General features: G+C 41.1%; 1 protein-coding gene across 2 annotated transcripts in view; it reads right to left on the minus strand.

Moving 5' to 3' along the window:
* The window catches only part of MACF1 (microtubule actin crosslinking factor 1), a gene marked incomplete at its 5' end in the record, with an annotated part of 306,545 nt that overhangs the window by 58,646 nt on the left and 228,945 nt on the right, over positions 1-18,954 (minus strand). For both annotated transcript variants that reach the window (XM_080921389.1, XM_080921388.1), the window contains one exon: positions 17,027-18,498. In XM_080921389.1, coding sequence (XP_080777515.1) covers positions 17,027-18,498 — 1,472 coding nt within the window. The remainder of the gene's footprint in view (positions 1-17,026; positions 18,499-18,954) is intronic.

Here is an 18,954-nt window from a genome sequence, read left to right on the forward strand (position 1 = left end):
GAGTAACAGTGTCCCCGCCCGCTAGGGTGAGAGGAGAAGAGCTGTCCGGGTCACGCCGGGCAAATCCCCTGACAAAGGAAAGCCCCGCCCTCATAGCGCTGGCCCGGCCCCTCCGCCCCCGCTTCTTTCCAACACGCGGGATGCGAGCCCAGCCCAAGGGCGAACCCAGAAGGGGAGCCCCCGCCTCCCCCACTGCCAGCCGGTTGCGACTAGGGCCACTCGGGGCCCCATCTGCCGGTAGAGACCTACGGGCTGGGGTGGGCGGTTTGTACTATCCTAGGCTCCAGCTCTGTTGCCAACGACTGTCCCTGTATTTTTCCAATGTCACCTCTGGCACTGACCAAAGAACAGGCTAGCCTTAAACCCTTTTCTTGGTATGCCAAGGAATTAGACTCAAGTTAGACTCAGGAACCAAGTCACTGGACAAACTCTAGGCACAGTTTCCCTTCTGAAGTATGTCAGATCTCGGACCGTTACGCCACCTGGACTTCTCTGCAGACTAAAGCAGTCTTAATGACTGGAAGATGGGGTGCAGATTACAGGGCAGTAAGGGATATTAGCAGAACAGGCCATGCCTAACACCTTGATTAGTTTCTACTGCTGTGCACGTCCAAGGAAACCTGAGCCTCTGAGGGGCTAGATGAAAAAAGCATGAGTCCGTATTTCAAGTCTCAAAAAAAGAGAAAGTATTAGAGAAACGTGTTACACAGTCCTGCAACAATACAATCTGGATTTTAGAAAAGCTATTTAGAGACCCTGTAATTGTTAAGAAAAGTACAAAGAGCAACCCAGAAGACTGCCTGCCAGAGGTAGCTTGCATCTCTGTGAGGTGTAACAATACTGACTCCCTTTATGATAGTCCCCCTGATTTTATGAAGATTAAAAAGGTCAGTTAAAATGTCCAAAGTCTTGTTGGCCCAAATGATTAATATAGATAGCAAAACTTTTGAAAAAGTTATATCTACTCTCCACACAAACAGTTTGTGTGGAGATTTAGTAGTGAAGCTTGGAGCTAAGCCTTAGACTTACTTGAGGAACCAGAAACTCCTTGGCAAAAATGAGGTACAGGCTGAATGAAGCCCATGATAAGATTAGTCAAGTAAAAGACAACTTCATTTCTCACTCCAAAAGAAGCCGATCAATTCTACCCACTCAAGTACAAAGACTTTCCATCTGTAAACAGAATACTGAAACACTGTACACTGTATTGTTTTATTCTAGATACCCTATTCCTTCCAGTTAAAACTTCAGAAAGCTGTCTAGAATCCTGTGACCTCCTGGTGCAATAGTGCAAGACACTATAACACTCTTGTATAAACACAGAGTGAAAAAAATCAACAACATTTGATAGAGAGCAAGTTCCAGGGGATATGATCAACATTAAGTAACTGAGGAGCTGGGATGTGGGAGGAAGGAAATTTGTGCTGAATGTCTCCCTAACTGGCACACCAAGATCCAAGGGCAGATTTCCAACCATCAGTTTTCTCACAGCTATCCAAAGAATAAGGTGTCCCCTGAAAGAGTGATATTTACTGATCCCAAAGGAATGTGAGCAGAAATTTAAGCAGCCACGTGGCAAAGCAATCTCAGGAAACAGATTCACAAATCTTAAAGTTATTCGGGATATGTTTTAAAGTCCCTTCAACCCCTGACACATTGTGATCCTAAGAGCAAATCAACTTACAGAACTAATACTTCACAATTCATGAAGTCCAAGTTTTAAGTTTGTTGTAATTCTTCAATGCAACTAGAAAACCCCAAAGAGGACAGGATTAACTTCGCTTGCAAGTTTTCATGGCCAAATACATTCACCAAGTGTTCAGATATCATAACAGACAAGCATGCCAGGGCCACTCTGGTTAGAAGAATCTGAGGAATTCTGGCTCTGGAGTTAAGGGTGGGTGGTTATTCTATCATAAAGAATGGTCTCCATGTGGAATCACAGCCTTCACAGACAGAAATTCTTTTCCTGTTTCCTCATCAAGTCAGGTGCCAATCAGGTCAGTCTTTTACTAATTAACCCCTCCCCACACTTATCCACCCTGATTTACTCTTCTCACTAATGTCAGATCAACAAATGGAATGATCTAGCAATCTAGGTTCAGACTCAAACTACTTGTCACTTTTAGTCACTGTTTAATTAAAGTGCTGAAATACTACACAGAAACTTCCTAGTTTAAAAGTTTAAACAGAAGCAGGCATGTCTATGAGTTTGAGGCCATCCGGGTCCCAGACAGACAGACAGACACCATAGACTTACACAACCTACCTACCCCTTCAAAAGCAAATAGAACACGCAAGAAGCCTCCTAGATTTATCCCCCCTACTCCTTTTAAATTATTGGTGTGTGTTGAGTAGAAGTAAGGAGAGAAAGCACAGGTCTCTTTTCTTTATGTCTTCTTTTTTATCTGTTCATGAGTTTCTCTTTAGTTTTAGTTTTGTAATTCTGCCAGTAGCCAGTGACTGACATAAATACTTGATTCAGTTTTCTCTTGCTGCCTTGATAACTATAACAAAAAAAATGCATTTGTACATCTCACATGCCCCACTAAACTTTTTATGGGAGAAACACAGGAAGCTTTAGAGTACCTCTTCTGATGCTTTCTCCACCCTGAAACCACAAATGGATGTGTTCAAGCTACATTTTAAATTAGCTTTCAGTTAGCTGATTATAGAGCTCAAAGAGTTCCCTACACATTTTGAAACTCCTAAGAACAGAATTTGGTGTCAGCGTTTCCTTCAGTGAACCTAGAAGAAAGCATTGTTGACCTGTCTAGCTCCTTCCTGCTGTCTTCCTAGTCCTAAGTGAGCTGGGTGGAGTCCTCTCACATGCTCACACCAGCCCCTTAAGTTTTGGGTATAGCACTGCTTTTGTCTGTCTGTCCAAGAACTGAACAGCAAGCCCAGGAAAATTTAGAGACACCCCACCCCACCCCTCTTTACCACAACTCAGTGAATGAAGTGTCTTTTCATCCACCTGATGGGTGCCCGCTCTCTCTCAGAGGATTCACTGAAAAGAAGTGGACACAGAGGACTGGTTGAATCTTGTGAATTTTATAACTACAAACTGCCTTTCATCTCACCATATCTAGACTTCACAATCCTTATTCCCAGGCAAGTGGAAACTCCACAGTATGAAGTCTGTGCCTGTTGCGCATCAGTGACCATGAAGCTTTGTTTCTATTACTATAAAGATAGCTACAGATTGGCACACAGACCAGCAGAGTACAGTGTGAAATCTGTCTTAAATGGGACACAAAGGGTTTTGAAGGTATTTGAGTTCTTGTGCATTCCCAAACTCAAAGGAAAACTTTCCACACACTAGAGAGGAACTCAGAACCATTGAAAACCCTTGCTGCTTGTAGAGTTTCCAAAAGACAGTGTTTGATTCGTTGTTTAGATTAATGACTAGTTATCAAGATAGAGATGACAACAAAAGCAGGGAGGTTCTATAGGTTAGAAAAGACCCAGCAGAAAGCAGGAGACAGGAAGGTAAGATAAATCAGAGAAGGATTCATGGAGGGGACATTTGTTCATTAGGATATTTATTGTTTATTTAGAGGCAGGGTTGCATGTAGTCCAGGCTTGACTAGCTATGTAGCTAAGAATGATCTTCAATTTCTGTTTCTTATGCCTTCACTTCTTGAGAGTGTGGTGCTAGGGATAAAACCCAGAACCTTGTGCATATGATACAAGCATTTTACTAACTGAGCTGCATTCCCAGCTCATGAAATTGGGATTTAGAGACACAGAATGGGAAAAACAAGTTATTTCAAGTGAGGAGCTAGAGACAGGACATTTTGTTCTTGAGATAAGTGTTTGCCGTGTTAACCTAGGCTGCTTCTATCTATTGACAATCTTCCTGCCTCATCTTTCTGTGTCTGTGCTGGGATTACAGTATGCTTTACCATGCCCAGCAAAAACCAAGTCCTCCCCCCCCCAAAAAAAAATCAAATTTTAATTCAACATGGCTTACACAGAGGTTTTGTGGAAGGAAAAATATTAGAATGGTAAGAAGCCCAAACCAAGGGCATAAAAGTATTACTACAAGATTTAGTTAACTGTAAGTCAAGTAGGGTGACTTATGGCTAATGCTAACATTTAAGAAATTGAGACAGGAGAATTAAGATAATTTGAGGCTAGGATGGGCTACAGAATAAGACATTGTCTCAATAAACAAACAAATAAATGTTAGTTAGTTAGTTATTAGAAGTTGTGTAGAGGTCCCAGTGTGCACTCTGCTGACATCTACCTCTTTTTGCACCACCTGAAAATCTAAAGCCTTAACTTTTGAACCTAGAAGTGGTAATTATACTTGTCTTAAAAAGAAAGAAAGAAAGAAAAAAAAAAAAAAACCAAAAAATAAAGTTAGTACAAACAAGAACAAATGAGGTAAAGGATGGCAAAAAACCTGGAGAGTCAGATTTGGACTCACTGATTGGGTAGAAAGTAGAGGCTAGAGAGAAAATAAAGATAATGCTATACCATTACTCTGGGATTACCAAGGGCATGGTAGAACTCACAAAACAGTAAGGGGAAGAAGGTATTTGGTTCATTCCATTTAGAGTATCCAAAGACAACTCATGTGGGGTTGTTTAGAACAGCCCCTCCCACAAGAGATTCCACATTGGGGTAGAGATATAGAAGCCCTTCACCATGGACCAATGTGGAAAGAGCCAGCTATCTCAGCATGGTTGAATGTAGAGAGAGAAAAGAACAGATGTCAAAATTTCAAAAGCCACATATGTTAGGTAAGAAGGCAAATCCAGGAAGAGATGGGGAGAGATCAATGCCAAGAAAGTAAGTAGGTGCCAGGCATGGGAGCAGACACCTGAAGTCCTAGAACCTGGGAGAGTGAGGCAAGAGAACTAAGAGCTCGAGGCTAGTTTCTCCTGTTTGTGGAGGTATGTGCATGGGGATATGCATGCGCACCGGCACCTAGAGGCCAGAGACCAGTGCCTTCCTCCATTTCATCCTATCTTATTTTTTTAAGACAAGGTTTCTAATTAAACCTGGAGTTCATGCACTGTCGTAGTCAGGTGGACCAGTGAGCTCTAGGGACCTACTTGTCTCTAACTGCTGATCACTTTCACCATCATCTCTGGGGTTATAGATGCATGCTACTGTGTCTGACTTCTTTTATGTGAGTGTTGGGATCTGAACTCAGGTTCTGATACTTGTATGGTAGGTTATGTACTGACTAAGCCATCTCTTAGTGCCTAAAATCAAGTTTTTAAGAAAGAAGACAATGAATTAGACAATGTCACCAAATTAGTCAAGTAGGAAGTCAATGAATACTTCTAGGAAAACAGTGTCAGCAGTGATGGGTGCTAAGTTAGATAGCAGAGGTTAAGGATATTTGGTGTGTAGATCTGCCATCCTTCAAGATTCTCTTCTTTTGGCTCCAGAGCACAAGGTTATCATGATGTCTCTTTTCTAGGCAGTGCTCTTTCTTTTGTTTCCTTGAACTCCCCACCCCACACCTGTACTACTGAAGTTACATTCTTAAAAAAATTATTCATGGGACAGGCGTTGGTGATCTACACCTTTAATCGAAGCACGTGGGAGGCAGAGATAGGTAGAAGTCAGAGATAGGTAGAAGTCAGACTTGGAGGCTAGCCTGGTCTATGGAATGAGTTTTGGGATAGCCAGGGTTATACAAAGAAACTCTATCTTAAAAAACAAAACAAAAAATTATTTATTAGCTGGGTATGATAATGCATGCCTGTCATCCCAGAACTCAGGAAGCTGAGGCAGGTAGATCTCTGAGTTCCAGGACAGCCTGGTCTACAGAGTGAGTTCCAGGACAGCCAGGGCTACAGAGAATCCCTATCTCAAACACAAAACCAAACCAAACCAAACCTTGTATGTATTTAAGTGTTTTGTTCTATCTGTATGTATGCATGCATGTCAGAAGTAGGTAGTAGATCACCTAGAACTGATCATGAACATGAGCTACCACATGGTGCTGGAACTGAGTCTGGGTCTTCTTCATGAACAAGAAATAATCTTAAGTGCTAGCCATCTCTCTAGCACTCTGAGGTTGTATTGATTTTCTTTTCTTCTTTTTAAACAATGCTGAAGATGGAATCAGGACCTTACATATAACTAGGCTCAAGACATGCTTACAACGGAGCTATACCTCTTGCTCAAAGTTGTATTTTTCATTCTTTTACTTGTTATATAAATATTTCTTGGGACCTACTTTGCCCCAGACTAGCTAGGAACTGAGATATCTTAATGAGACATGGTCAGGTACCTACGCCCTAGTAGCTGAGATAGACATTTTAGCTATAACAAGGACTCTGAAAGAAAAGCAAACCGTACTATAAACACATAAGTCGGAGGCTCTGACCTAGCCTGAAGTTCAGGGGAAGCTTTGCTGAGAACATCACAGAATGGCTTTCCCTGGGACTGAATAATCTTTTCTTTTTTAGTTTCAAGGTGGCAGGACTATTACAAAGTTGCTTTTATGGGCCAAATCACTAAACAATCTTTTTGCAGGTGTCTCTCTCAAATATGAGAACATAAGGCAAAACAATACTGAGATTTTCATAAAGCATTTCTTTGATTTTATTACTTGGTGTCTGTGGGGATCACAAATCACACAGCATGCACACGAGTAAGTGTGCTACCACTGAGTCTCATCCCTAGAGTCCTACTCAAGGGTTCCTCATCACTGATCTCAAACAAACAAATACACAGTTCAGGTTTGAAGTTAAAGAACTAGACCAAGGGACCTGCTAGATGGCTCAGTAGATAAAGGTGCTTGCCATCAAGGGCAGTGACTTAGGAACAATTTCTGGAAGCCAAATGGTGGAAGGAAAGACCAACTCTTATAGGTTGTCTGACCTCTACAAGTACCAGCCTGCCTCTCCTTTCCTGTACCTCTCTCTTTGGAAAAAATGAAAAAGACCAAAAAATATCTCATCTTTTGGGAACGACTGTAAAATGACAGATCTTAGTTTGCTTGAATGACACATAAATTCAAGTAGGATCCACTTTCCTTTAGTTTCCTTAAATTCACATCATCTTCCTTTGGATCATATATGCGAACATTAGACCATATTAGAAACTTATATTTATTGAAGCCATAAATAAAGATCTCTTATAAAAACATTTCAGTCTAGGTTGAGACTGCAGAGAGATGAATTATATCTTTTTAGAAGATGATTGTCTCTAAAACAAAGCTGGTGGTTTTTTCTTTTACACTTTGATGCTTTAATTAAAGGCTGATTAATATTAAGACCTGTCTCTCTTAGATGCTGACTTAGTAGTTGCCAGTCACTGTATGGCAATGGAGGGAGATAATGTGGTCTATGATGAAAGCTAAAATTAATTAGGCCAAGGACTCTGAGATCATTAAAGCTGATCTGATGAACAACTGAGTGGCTAGGGAAGTCACTGAGCTGGTAATATGTTCTGGCTAATTCTGATTAATGATCTGAAAATAATATTGACTTCTAAAGCACAAAAGCTAAAGTCAAAATGGCCAAATGACCTTAACAAACTTGCTATCTATGCGCTTCTATAAATAAGTTATTGAGAGAGAGAGAGAGAGAGAGAGAGAGAGAGAGAGAGAGAGAGAGAGAGGGAGGGAGAGAGTGTGTGATGTTAAAATTTGTATTAAGGTATCATGGCCTAAATTTTCAACTTGCCTAGGTATTGCTACTCTATGGCTGGCCACAAGTTCACAGTTCTCCTTCCTCAGTGTCCTGAGTACAGGGATTACAGGTTTGTGTTACCAGGCCCAGATACCATTTTGAATCCTAGAGCTCATGTGGCTTATGAGAAATAAAGAACATCCACCTAATCAGTTAAATATTCACTTGTCTTCAAGTGGAAAGCATAAAATGGTTTTGTTAGAAAAAATAATATAATCACAAGGAGTCCAATTTTGGTATTAGTTAATAAAACCAAATGAGTTACAGTGAGTTAAGTGATTTACATGATCAAGAGGAGTAAGTTGGAGAGGACAGGGATACTTTATAATTAGATGAGACTTGAGCTATACCTTCAAACGAAGAGAAGAAATATAATAGTTCAGATATGTTAGGTATTACTCGGGTGAATAATTAGAGTATAGGACTACACCAGAAACAGGACTAGGAAAACAGTGGAGATCAAGTACTTAGTCAAAGACTGAAGAAAAAGATTAGAGGCTGGGACAAAGAAATAGATCCATTTTGAAGGATGCCACCACTTAATTCATCAGGTCAGCAGGCTCATGCATTAATTTGGAAGAATAAGAAGCACTGCCAAAACTAGAGTGAAGACAGATGCTCAGGAAATCCACCTTGGGAACCCTTCTTTTAGAAGGCGACAGAATAATTTATGTCTCCCTTTTCTGTGGGAACCATGTGTTTGCACACGGACTGTCCAACTGCACCAGTTCTCTTTCTCCTAACAGATTCTCCCAACAGAGAATCCTTTGTTCCAACTATAGTTTGATAAAATGACACAGAGACCAGCACTCCCATCTGGTGCAGGGGCTGATGCCATTCCACAACACACCCTACAGGAAGTAGCTTGAGATACACAGCTGATTGATGTCCACAGCAGTAACCTTGTGGCAGGGCGGGGCAGGGACTGGTGAAGCACAAGAAAATTCTTTAGCCACTGAGTCAAATAAGTCCCAAAGTTTCTGATCTTAGAAGTCCTCCAGGAAGCAGTCCTATTTCTTAACTATTTTTTTTTTTTCAAAAACGTGAGGGGAGTGTGAGGGGAGCATACTTCTCTATGCAGTCTTCACAAGTGATTTCCTTTTCATCAGCTAATTCAAACATTATGTGGAATCTAAAGGAAGGTTAAAAAACATTTGCTATTTTCTAAGAGGGTTGTGTACTTTTTATTGTAAGGGACTTTCCTGTGTATTTTAGCATAGTCAGCAGCAACCACTAAATACTATTAGCAGCTCCCTTATCAATGGTAACATAAGGACACAGAGATCGGTACACATATATCTGCCAGTCTGAGACTAGCCAGGGCTACTCAGTCAGATCCTATCTCTGAAAAGAAAGAAAAGACAGGGAAGAAAGAAAAAAAAAAAAAAAAAAACAGCATCTTTGGGCACTACTGAATGTCTCCAAGAGCAAAAGTGCTCTATGCAAGAACCAGGGCATAGTATGAGTTTTACACCAAACTCACCTTTTGCTTCCTCATAAAGGTATATTTGCTATGTTGCTTGGCCAAGTTAATCTTTAGATATTTTTAAATTATGTGATAAGTCTGTGTGTCCCTGTGTGGGTTTGTAGATGTGAATACAGAACTCTCAGAAGCCAGCACATCTCCTGGACCTGCAGCTGGTTACAGGTGTTGGTGAGCACTGGGGGTGCTGGGAACTGAACTTATGTCCTCTGAAGGACAGAAAGCACTTATCTACCGAGTCTTTCTCCAGTTCCATTGAGAAAGATTTTTTGTTCCTCTTAAATTCAAGTCTTCCCCTACCTCTTAGAGGGTTTCTCTGTGTAGCCCTGGCTGTCCTAAAAACGAATTCTGTAGAAACCAGGCTGTCCTCAAACTCACAGAGATCCACTTACCTCTGTCCCCCATGTGCTGGGACTAAAGGTTGTGACACTATGCCCAGCTAAGTAACCTTAGTCTATGTTCAGGTACAACACTGGTGGCAGAAACATCTTGAAGGCCTCTGGAGTGTTTCCCATGGTCTTGTACCATCCTTGAGAAGGACAGATTGTGTTGAAGTCTTAATGAAGACAGAAGAAGCACGTTCTTCTTGTGGCTCAATTTTCCAATTAGGACAGCTGAGACTTGGAAGATATGCATTTGGCAAGAGACAGTTCTTTAGTGCAGTGCTGCCTTTGGGCAGTGACCTGACTGGATTGCCTGCGGGACTAACTTTTTTCTTGGCAAAGAAGCCAACTCTACCAACTGCCAGGTCAGAGCTGCTCTGTGTCCCCAGATGTTCATGGCTTACTGCACATGCATAGTCATCTAGCTTCAAACTGCCCAGGTCTTCCCGTGTTGTTCAGGTTGGCCTTGAACCCCTGGCTTGAAGGAGCCCACCTGCTTCAGCCTCCTCAGCAGCAAGGATATAGGCACACACCACTGCATTGGGCTCCAGCATATTTTTAAGGGTCCAGGCTAAGTCTGAGACCACTTGTACTCACTCTCCACATGGCAGTAAACTGTCTAGTTCTGCAAGTATGTGATGATCTCCATAATCCACGTTCACTTAATAAAATTTATTTAACAACAAACATACTTTTTTTGCATAGGTTGCATTCTGTGTTTCTTCTTTCTGTTTATAAAAACTGTTTGATGCCTTCTAGCTGAGAATGCTAGGGGCGGATATTGTATGTAAAGAATAAGCTCAAACCAAAGGGCTCAGTCCTTTTCCTTGGTTGATGATAGGCTTGTTTGTTGTTTAAAAATCTTTTTGTCATCAAATGTGATATCTATTAGCAATTCTTGAAGACATTCCATCAACATTTCCTGAGGCACTAGGCTTCTTCTTAAGACAACGCAATGGTAGAACCCTCAGGTTGTGATGCTTACACCTAGAATACTAAGTGGCAATACTTTTTAAGCAATTTTTTTATTAGACTTTATACTTCCTACCTCCAACCCCTCCCATGCAGCCTTGCTCTTTCAAATTCATAACCTCTTTTATTGTTAGTAGTTGTTACTTGTATATGTTATGGATATACACACACATTTATAATTAAATATATAAACATCACCTACTCAGTCTTTATAATATTACTTGTATATATGTTTTCAGGGCTGACCATTTAATATTGGATCACCAATTAAGGAAGTCAATTTCTCTCTCAGTATTCCTAGTTGTCTGTAGTTCTTGGTCTAGGAGCAATACTTTAAAAAAGAAAACTAGAAAATGTTTGACATAATGCAAAAAGCTTCTTTGCCTCCTCCCCATTCAGTTGGTAGTGGGGGTGGAGAGGATTATCACAGTGCATTGGAATTCTAGGGGGTGAGGCAGTGGAGGGTAGTCACATAAGGGTTACAAATACCAGCAGCCAAATTTTGGGTCGGCTCCAGAGAACAACTGACGTTCTGTAATCTCCCCTTAAAGGCACAGGACAAGGAAGCTCCCTGAAGTACTTCCATATAGGAAGTTTCTCTTCTCTTGGAAATACATCATCAGCTAAATACCGCCATCAACAACTGTTTATATACAAGTCTCCTATGCCAGCAAAGTGTCCAGGATATTCTTCAACCAGATATAGATTATCACCAGAAAAACAAAGGCTCCAGAGCTGGTCTAAAGACAGGTTCACTTAGAGGCAATGCTGCTAACACACACAGTCACAATCAGATTAGCAGGACACTGCCTGTAACACAACACTTAACTTAAACAGCTAGTACCTATCCCAAGTGTGGCAATGTTCCTCCAGAGCAGTTCTACAGAGGCATTGCTGCCTCCAGGGGACCTTTGGGAATATCAGGAGACGTTGGTTCTACAACTGGGAAGTTATTCTTGCTAGTACACACAGGTCCCTGATGCTGCTCAACACTCTTCAGTGAACAAGACAGCTCCCCACAATCAAATGTTAACAAGATGAAGGTGAGAAAGCCAATTTAGGGTGTTTTCTTTCTTGGACCCCAGCTGCCATTAGAGTATAGCTCTGTTGATAAAAATAAATAAATAAATAAAAATAAAAACAAAAACAAAAACAAACAAAAACCTCAAAATAGGCAAAGGTTCAGTTATCACTAGGCAAGGGAGGCGGCATGAGGGTGGAGTATATCTTCTGCAGACCGTTTTAAAAGGGGTATCTAATACCTCCATCAACAGACAGGTTTTCCCTGGTTTGATTCCCCTTCTCTCCTAAGGCAGATAGATAATTCTGACCTCATTTGCCTTATCCACTGGTGACTCATTCACAGGCAGGGCCATTAACTGGCAAACCTTGGATGGGCTGATAATGCCTTTGTGCTATGGTGAAAGGAATAAGGAAGCATCAGTGCAAATTGGCAGTCTTTCAGCACCACGCTGGACCCATAACCCAAGGGTTTTCATTTGTACACATAAAGGCTGCCTAAATTTGTTTACCCGAGGGGGCAGGAATCAAAGGACTGTGACTAAAGAGCTTCTTGCTCTGGTTTGCTAGGAGGCTATCCAACTCTGTCAGAGACCCTAAACTCTGCTCAGTTTGTGTGAGGACAGTGGTTCTCAACTCCAAAGGTGGTTGCAACCCCTTTGGGAGTGTGTGTGTGCGAGGGTTAAAGAACCTTTTTACAAGGGTCACATAGCAGATATTTACATTATGATTTATAACAGTAACAAAATTATAGTTATGAAATAGCAACAACACAATTTTTAGGTTGGGGGTTACCACAACACGAGGAGCTGTATTAAAGGACTGCAGGGCTAGGAAGGTTGAGAACCACTGATTAGGAAAACAGTGCTAGAAGTTTGCTGTTGTACCTCCATCCCACTCGCCAGCCTCTAAAACAAGAGTCTGGGGGCTGATGCTGTAGTTCAGTAGGTGGACTACTAGCCTAGCATGCACAAAGCCCTGGTTCCATTAGCCAGCACTCCATAAAGTAAGGCATGGAAGCCTGTAATCCCAGCACTTGAGGCAGGGGCAGAAGTCAAGAATGTCTGTTGTTGAGGGAACAGGGGTACAAAAGAGAGGTGAAGTTAAGACTCAGAATGATCTCAATGCTTGACAAATGCTACAGATAATTTCAAAACAAGGAAAGCCTCTTGTTAACTACCGGACTGAATAGTGTTTGTTTGTTTGTTTGTTTTCCCCTTTACCCTTCTCAGGAAGGTCACACTAGGGGGAATTCTTTGGCTCAAGTTTCAGTGTTACAAACAAAGGTCCCTCCTTTCTTATTAAACATACACAGTTCCTTTTCCTCAGAAATGGAATTTCCTGAAAAGATTAGTTAAAATCTTCTCACAATCATGCTCCGCAGTCATGACTTATGGAAAAGCACCTTCCTTTCTATTTCCCACAGAAAGTAGTAGAGAGAGGGGCTTTGGTAAACATCGCAATGCAGGATGGCTGAGGACTTTATCTGCTTAGATTGGAAAGGCCTCTTTTGTTGGTGTCTAAATGATACTCACTAGCCAACCCAGATTCTACAAAGTTTGTGGAGGTTACAAAAGGAAAACTTTCCCTAGGAATAGTAACTTTTAGTTTTTCTACATTGGGGAAACTATTTTCCCCACAGACTAACTACTACTTTACCAAAACTGCAGTCCCAAGCCAGCATGGAGGCTTCTCCATTGAGCAATCTGCCTCTTCCCCACAGTTAGTCAGGTCAAAGCATGGCCTGTGGCTGCCTCACAGATTCTTATGAGATTCTCTGCTAAAGTGTGATCCTATTAAACAGGAAAACTTTACACTAAAATGCCTCTAAATACTTATGATCATTTGATTTTTCGTAGTGAAAATGCGTTGCATCTGAAAGCTGAGCCATGCTCTACCACTCTGGTCTGCTGCTGGAGCAAGGGAAGGTTAGTTGATTGCTGAACTACAACACATCAGTCCAGACACTCAACACTTACTCCCATCATAAACATGATGCCATCCTTAGAATGGGTCCAGAAGACTTTTGTGCAACTTCTAGAGGGCTGGGCAACTGACTAAAGCCTGCCTCTCTCATTGTTTTCATTTCCCAAGAGCTCAGCCAAGAGTCCCTCCCTCCTGACCAAAGTCCTCTGCTGGGAGGAGGCCAAAAAACAAAAAACAAAACAAAACAAAAAAAAAAAAAAAAAAAAAAAAAAAAAAAAAAAAAAGAAAGAAGAAAAGAAAAGAGCCTCCCTATTAGGAAATCTAGTGAGCAGGATTCTGATTTAACCATCAACCTAGGAGAAGGTAGGAGATACTGACTATCTTATAGTAAGTACATATTGACTTCAACAAAATACTTCAGCACCCTTCCTTTCACTTCTAGGCTTGCCTTGTCAACACCCTTAGCCTGTAGATAAACACCTGCCAGAACCCAGCTGACTGAGTCCAGTCTTTAAAACCATAATATTGGGTGGTAGGAGCTTATTCTTAGAACACAGCGAAGCTAGCTGCTGACAGCTAAACAGCTACTGAACTCAGCATTCTTGGGGAACTAACATGCTAGACATAAAGCTCACCCAGTCAATCTTCCAGCTTCATCAAAATCCACATTTCTCTAAACCAGTAGTTCTCAGTCTGTGGGTTGTGACTCCTTGGGGTGTCCAAATGACCCTTTTACAGGGGTTGCCTAGGACCATCTGGATATCAGATATTTATCTCATGATTCATAACAGTGACAAAATTATAGTTATACAGTAGCAACAAAAACAATCTTATGGTTTGGGTGTCACCACACAACAAGAACTTTATTAAAGGGCTGCAGCATTAGGAAGGTTAAGAATCACTGTTCTAAACCACGGGAAAAAAAACTTACCAAATCTAAACAGAATTTATGCCCTCTATTGGCTCCTTTTGCTATTAAGTCTGTATTTAATGCTTTTTGCTTGCTTTTGAAATAAGGTCCTACTTATATAGGCCAGACTGGCCTTGAACACATGATCTCTCAACTATAGCCTCCCATGTGCTGTGATGACAGTCATGTGCCCACCGTGCCTGACTAACACAATTTCCCAGGCCTGTTTACCTCATTTTCTAGCTCACAAAGATCAGACTGCTACAGGCAGACGCAGCAACTGTTGTGAAGTGACAGCAGCGGTACACTGTAACCTCTGGGGAATGGTTTCAGAACCCTCATGCTTACCAAACTCACACATTCCCAAGGCCACTTAAAAAGTTGACATAGTATTTGCATCTTCTACTTTAAATCATTTCTAGGTCACTTATAATACCTAATGCAATATAAATACTTGTTATGCTATATTGATTTGAAATTTGTATTATTTTTCATTGTTATATTGCGATTTTCTACTCTGGGTTTTTTTCTAAAATAATTTCCAATATGTAGTTAATTAAACCCATCTATACAGAGAGAAAATGTTATTTCTAACATCATGGTAGTGGGGAAAAACTCGAAAATTATCTCCTTACTCTGTATATCTATAGATAGCCAATCTGACCAGTACAACACTGCAAAAACCACAAATAAGCACCCCCACCCCCCATTCTATGATTAGTCCTTTACTGTAGACTGAGGTGCAGCTGAGGAACTGAGGTGCATCGGCACATAATGGCTTTCCATTGCAGATCTAGCATGGTCAAGGTCAACCTTAGTGAGTATACAGAGTACATATATTTCTTGAGGTCACCCATCGTGTGATTTCAATGAAACAAGACTTTAAAAGTGTTTATGGCCTTGGTGAGGTTGGAGACCTATAGGCTGAGGCTATCAACTGATGTGGCCAACTTCAACACTGAGGATCTGAGTTGAGAAACATCAACTTGCAATTGAATGGCTCATCATCCGTTGTTGGGATTGGTCTGAATAATTCTCCTTGCCTGTCTTGACTTCTGGGCTCAACATCCCTGTTCCAAATTAGATGTTCTTGGACTAGATCCTCTACAAATATCAATTGTAACCTTCTCAGGAACCTTTTTGATCAGAGACTTGGACCAAGTCTGGGTCTGCCTGTCTTGATTGGGACTGGCTTCTTGTTGACACTGCAGTGCCAAGTAGCTCTACCAAGCAGAGAACCTAGATTCACTGATGCTTTTTATGGTACTGGCTCCACAAACAAGCACTGCAACAGGTACTCAAGCTACAGTGATTCAGAAACATTTACTATAAAATAGCCCAACTATCTCTTGAATCCTCAAAATTACCAATGTAAAAGAACTGTATCTTCTTTCTAATGTTAACTTGTACCCTTTAGAAAAAATGTATGCACAATACACTGCTGAGAAAATGAGGCAGGTTAGGGTAGAATACTTGCCTAGCAAGTGGGGGGCCCAATATATACCTACATAAAAAAATGTAAAATAATTCCTTCACAAACTAGGATCTGTTGAGATAAAACTGTTTGAGCCTATATGCATACACTTCCGTTTTCTAAACAAAAATGATGTATCTGGTTAGATGGATCATTTTAAGTAACTCAGATCCTGGTAAACTGAAAAAAAAAATGGATGCATACTTATACAAGTTTCTGTTTACAAGGACCTTTGAACAGAAAAGGAAACAAACATATAAGCTAACACTGGACAGGCCACATTGCCAGTGAAACAGAGACATATATGTCATGGGTCTGAATTTTCTCTAACTACCAAGACACTCAAATATGATGATCTTTTGTAGCTACAAATTACACTATCTCCAAATGTAGCTCTTGCCAATATCAAGCTAGGATCTGGTCTATAATGTTATAACTTCCCAGGGTCAGTGCCTCTGCTTTGATGCCATTAGCCCCTTTCTCCTTTTTCAGATAAGGTCTTACTATATAGGCTTTATGAGAACTTGCAATTCTACATCAGTTACCTAAGAACTGAAATTATAGGTGTGTGCTATCAAGCCTTCGATTTATATTCTAATAAGGAGTGTGTTCTGTGGAAATAATTAGCATTGGTGATAGAATGTAGTACAACACATGTTATTTCCAAATCCATTCCATGCGCCATGAATAGTGAGGTACTTTGGAGCATTTGTAAATATAGGAACTCTTGAGCACAGGCTCACAGTGAGAGCCAAGATCCAACACACTTGACCAGCAAACCAATACTTTGGAGTTTAGCCATTTGATCACCTCCTATTGTTTTGATTTAGACTCAAAATCTCAGTACCAAGGTGCTGAGGCAGGAGAGGGTGGTTGGGAGAGGGAGCACTTTCATGGAGGCAGTGGGAGGGGGAAGCGAATAACATCCGAAAGAGACAAGGCTTTCTTCCATATCCTTAATTGACTGTAAAGATAGAAGAAAACCACAATAGAAAAATGTTCAAAGCTGTCTTCTCAGACATCTAACAGACTCTTGGGTCTGGTTTCTTATTCTTACTTCCATTACCATTGAAACACATTGTGTAGAGTCTAAGTGGAAAAAAACAAAACAAAACAAAACAAAACGGACTCACAACTGATATCTAAAATGTAAGCATTAGTGAGAAAAAGAAAATAAAAAAGGTCAAAACTTACTTTAAAATCTGCTAGTTGCTGGTTGATGACATCCACTTCAGTCCCCACAATCCACTGAAGCGCTTCTCCCTCCTCTGCAGCTGTGGCAGCATCATTGAGTGCTTTCAGTTTCCTATAGAAATCCTCTACTCGGCCCAGCGTCAGCTCTAGCTGCTCCTGGCGAGCTTTCCCTCGCTCTGTCAGTTTACTGCATTGCTTGTTAAGGGCTTCTAGCTCCCTTTTGAGACCCAGTAAGTCTAAAGTCCCTTCTTCTTCCAACATTTTTCGACACTCTGCTTCAGAGTCCTCTATGTCAAACCTGAGGGTTTGGATTTTGTTAAGAAATAGCCGTACATCTTCAATTTGTGACTGGAGGCTATCCGTGTCTCTACCAATGGCTCCCATGCCATCTAGCTCATCATCCAGGTCAGCCAATTGAGAAAACATTTCTCGGACTCGACAGTGAAACTGCCCAATTCCTTCTAGCTTGTTTTCCATGGCCAGGCAGCTACTGTTCACTCTTTGCTTCACTTCTAAGAACTCCTGCTGTGCAACTTCAGCCTGATGCACAAGTGGGGAAGCATCAGATCCATCTGGAGCATCTTCTACCAGTCCCCGAGTGAAGTTCCTCAGGTAGTCTACCTGAGGTTCCAAGGCCTGTAGTACTTCTTGCTGAGCCTTTAGCTTCTCCAGATTCTTGTTACTACAGGCTTGAGAACCCAGGGCATCAAAGATTTCAAGCTGGTGTTTGGCTCCTTCAACTTTCTTTTCAATATTCTTAAAGCTTTCTTGGAACTCCTTGAGCCTCTGAGTCATTTCTTCTAGAGAGCCCGTTTTGGCCTGTAGCTCCTCGGTAATAGCATCCATGTTCTGGTTGAGTCCAGCCTTCTCATCTCGGATCTCATCTTCATCTATTTCCGAAGAATTGATCAGAATATCAGCAGCACTATTCAGTATTTCCAGCAGGGAGCGGCGCTTCTCTGCCTCATTTAGCATAGCCTTTGACCTTAAGAGGCTAGACTCCAGTTGCACTGGATCCAGGGTAACCTGCAACTCAGACATCTTGGACTTGCAATCTTCTATCCAGGGCACAAGATCTTCCACATGCCATTGATACTTCTGAGCTTTTTGCATACAGTCCTTGAGCCTAGACTGTCTGTCCACAGTTTTTTTACTAAGATCTTCCCAGTGGCTTTTGAGTTCAACCAGTTGGTTTTGTAAAGTCTTTTTCTCTTCTCCAGGAGGTACAGAAAGCAACAGAGACTCTCCCTCAGCCACAATCACCTCATAAGAACCACTGTGTTGATTAAGGTTTTTCTGAAACTCTTCATTCTCTTGTAGCTGAGATCGGAGCCTTTCCAATTTTGCAGAAATTGGGCAGTTTTTTGCTTGCTGGCTTTGTTTTTCATTTAACCAGGTCCTCAGCTCATCAAACATTTGCTGGAATTGCTGAGTGCTGGCAAGAGCTGCCTGGAGTCTGTTCATGCGGTCGGCTGACATAAGAAAATGAAATTTAAATCAATCAAGCATGGAATTTAAAATGTTTGCTAATAGTACATGGTCGAATCTTAAGAATAAGAAACAAATAATAATTGAGACTCTGCCATAAAAATAAGAACAAAATCAGGTTCTTAGATACACTGTATATCCAGTTCCAGGGGATCTGACACCCATTCCTCACATAGACAAACATACAGGCAAACACCAAAGCATACGAAATAAAAAAAAAAAAAAAAAGAAAAGGAAAAGAAAAGTGGAGATGGTTGAGCAGTTAGCAGCACTGAGTGCTCTTGGAGAACACTAACCCACGTTTGGCTTGTAGCACCAACATGTCATCTCACAAGTCCTTGTACTCCTATCCCAGGGGATCAGATACTCTATTTTTGGTCTCCGAAGAGATTACATTTAAGTAAATGATAAAAATTTTAAAAAATTTTAAAAATCCCAAA

This window comes from Micromys minutus (assembly GCF_963924665.1).
Source record: "Micromys minutus genome assembly, chromosome: 9".
In the NCBI taxonomy this organism is placed as follows: Eukaryota; Metazoa; Chordata; class Mammalia; order Rodentia; family Muridae; genus Micromys; species Micromys minutus.